The 3,100-nt window shown below is 40.8% G+C and overlaps 1 protein-coding gene across 1 annotated transcript; it reads left to right on the top strand.

Annotated features, from left to right (window-relative positions):
- Positions 1 to 1,722: 1,722 nt before the first annotated feature.
- LOC117108266 lies at positions 1,723 to 2,922 on the top strand. The gene is made up of 3 exons (XM_033250242.1): positions 1,723 to 1,980; positions 2,166 to 2,309; positions 2,399 to 2,922. The coding sequence occupies exons 1-3, from the start codon at positions 1,816 to 1,818 to the stop codon at positions 2,804 to 2,806; spliced, it is 717 nt and encodes a 238-aa protein (XP_033106133.1). The 5' UTR covers positions 1,723 to 1,815; the 3' UTR covers positions 2,807 to 2,922.
- Positions 2,923 to 3,100: the final 178 nt, after the last annotated feature.

The following is a 3,100-nucleotide window of genomic DNA, read 5'->3' on the forward strand; positions in this document are numbered from 1 at the left end:
GATTACAAAGAATTATTTTGTTTTCGATAGTCTCTTTATTTACTACACGAACACACACACACACAAAATATACATTCTATTCTCGCATAAGTTCATCTGGTAGATAATGGCGGGATGGCTCCCGGTATTGAAGAGGAACGCCGAGATATTCGATCGGCATTTCGTCGCATCCGAACGTCTAGGGTTTCATGATCGGCTCGTCGCCGTTCCTGTACACCCGAACCGTCCGGCCGACAACGAAGTTCTCGTTTCCTTCTTGTATCGTCGCGAAAACTATCGCTTTTTCGACGATAGTCGGAAGCTCCAGGATTCCGACGACCCTGTGGTCGTGACAGGTGAGGATCATCAGACTTCCCAATTTTTTTCGGCGTTGCGGTAAGCTTTCTAGTTCCACGCCATCCAATTTCCATCGTACCTTCGCCGAACTGGAGACTCCAAAGAGGTAAACCACGTTCACTTCCGACTTGGGGTTGTTCCACCGCTCTTGTAAAGTAATAAGGCTTAGGTTTTTCGCGGCGGCATGCACGACGAAGGGCGGATACGGATAGTTTATAGTCCGACCGTCACCTAAAAATTTTCCTGCACCTTTCCTTCTGAATTCGCATAGGTTTCTCGCCTTAAACCCGGGGCTAGTGTCGTCTTCCTGATCTCCCGTTGATTGGCTGGTTACGAAGACCTCCCCTCTTTTCGTATAGTTGAAAGCAAAAAAATCGACCGTCAGCCTAATTATGTGGTGTCGGTCTTGCCTCAAGAATTCCGTGTCGATTTCGACGACCGTCATCCTCCCGCGAGCGCAAATCGTAGTCGACACCGAACCCTCTGGCACGAGAATGCTGTCTTCTCTGTGCTCCTCGTGATCGTGGCTCGACAAGACGCCCTCCGCGCGGACGTTGAATCTCCGATTCCTGAATTTATATCAGTAAAAGTTTAACGTTGCCGTGTCTCCCACGTGCAGTAAGTTTTTCTCGATCACGACGTCTAGTTCGGTTTTCAACGCGTTGCACGGATGGCTCCTCGGAAGATCCGAGTTTTTCGGAGAAGGTAAGTCATAGCAATTTTCGGTCGCTCCTCCTGACAGAAAGGTTAGCCCTCCCTCGTAACATGTGTCTGTCGAAGTAGTAGCAGGCGAGAGAGCCGTTTCTTTTCACCTGGACGGCGGGGTCGGGTATGCTGAACACACTGTCCTTACACACGTTCGCGTGATATTCGACGAGAAGGGGAGGTGCGTCGGCTTTCGCAATTTCCACCCAAGCATTCGCAGTGATCTGCCCGTACGAGCAACCGTACAATCCTCCATCCCGCAACTTGACGTTGACGATGATCAGTATGTGTTCGTGACCGCCATTGCATACTTGACGATGACTCCTGTCGTCGCCCACGTCCTTGCCGTTTTTCGTCCAAGACACCGAGAAGGTCGACCGCGTCGTCGTACATCTCTGGATTATCATTCCCCTGACTTTCGGTATCTGCACCTCGGGAAACAAGGAAACTTTCTCCATCTGCTGCGCCTTAGAATCTACCGCGGAAAAAAATGTATGTGTAAAATGAGTAATGAGTTAATAATAAACTATTTTACTCACTAATTCATTGTCTTGCTTGTCTAGCGTTGACTCAGTATTCAGGCACAATTTGAAAAATGAAAATAATTTTTTTATTTAAAAACATCACAATTTCTGTCTCTTATACACATCTAGATGTGTATAAGAGACAAGAATAGTATGCATTCCAAAATACTGTACTTAGATAGATTTGTATTCTTTTTCAGGTGATCATGAATTGACAGACTTCGAAACAGCCATTTCAGAGGCCGCCACAATGAGAAACAACAGTATTACTGAAATCAGATCCTTGAATGACGCTATTGAGCAGATGCGGGATGAACTCCCGTTATCAATCCTTGCTAATAGTTATGTAATGTCCAACAAGGTGGCAGACATCTGCTACGAAATTGCTGTAAAAGAACAGAAGGTGAAAGACTTGGTAAGCTAAATTATATTATTAACATAATAACATACAGTATAATAGTAACAAGAAATTGTTTTCTTATTATTTAATATTAATAATAATAACAATAATAATAATAATAATGACAATAATGGCATCCCTCTATTATATTGTTTGTAAACTTTTAGTATTTTTTTCATCCCCTTTTTTAACAAATCTAGGAAAATCATATAGATCAAGAGCTGAAATTCGCAAGTGGCCCCTTGGCAACAAGTATGGATGATGTTTTGCATGCTAATAAAATACCAAGACAACAATATCATGGGAAAAGCTTCGTTGGAAATCATGTTCACAAAGCCTGCAAGGTAAGTACTGTACCGTATCAATAACTACATTATTTTTGTAATTGAAAACAAATTTTTTTTGTTTCATTATTTATTTTATTTTTTTTTAGATTAACATCATTGACAAATTGATGACTGGTATGAACTCTGCCCTTAAAAATGAGCTAGAAGAATGCCCGATCAGCTCAGCAAAAATTCTAAACACAGCATTAGAAAAAATAAAAAAGAAGCACACACCAGTTTTTGAAACATTTGCTAAGGTACACACGTTAATAAACCACACACGACCTGTTAATCCAACTGAACTGAGAGAATATGGTAAGAAACAAATTCATATTTTGCATTCAAAAAAAATAATAACTAGCTTTTTGTTAAAGTGTTTTCCAAATTATATGTGCATTTTTTTTTTGACCCAGAGTTGGCAATCACAGATTTTTCAAGAGAGTATCGAAAAGTTGCAACCAATGTTAAGCAACCAAAGCTACATATGCTGGAACATCATTCAATTGAATTCATGAGGAAGTGGAAGGTTGGTCTTGGCTTGCTGTCTGAGCAGGGTGGCGAACTAATACATGCAGAATTCAATCGCCGTAAAAGATCTGTATATGGATTACGAAGTCATCTCGACCAAATTATGTCCATTATGAAATCCCACCTGTTGTTCACATCACCAGATATACAAAATGAGATATCATCATTGTCAAAGAAAAGAAAAATTGAAGAGTGATTAATAAAAAAAATGTATGTGTAAAATGAGTAATGAGTTAATAATAAACTATTTTACTCACCAATTCATTGTCTTGCTTGTCTAG

This window comes from Anneissia japonica, unplaced genomic scaffold (assembly GCF_011630105.1).
Source record: "Anneissia japonica isolate Jap-2015-1 unplaced genomic scaffold, ASM1163010v1 scaffold287975_len91358_cov152, whole genome shotgun sequence".
Taxonomy (NCBI): domain Eukaryota; kingdom Metazoa; phylum Echinodermata; class Crinoidea; order Comatulida; family Comatulidae; genus Anneissia; species Anneissia japonica.

Bases quoted from the DNA above. Each gene is read 5' to 3' on its own strand.
- LOC117108266 (XM_033250242.1), top strand. From the start codon at position 1,816: ATGAGAAACAACAGTATTACTGAAATCAGATCCTTGAATGACGCTATT. The intron at 1,981-2,165 runs GTAAGCTAAATT...TAACAAATCTAG, and splicing joins AACAGAAGGTGAAAGACTTG to GAAAATCATATAGATCAAGA. The intron at 2,310-2,398 runs GTAAGTACTGTA...ATTTTTTTTTAG, and splicing joins ATGTTCACAAAGCCTGCAAG to ATTAACATCATTGACAAATT.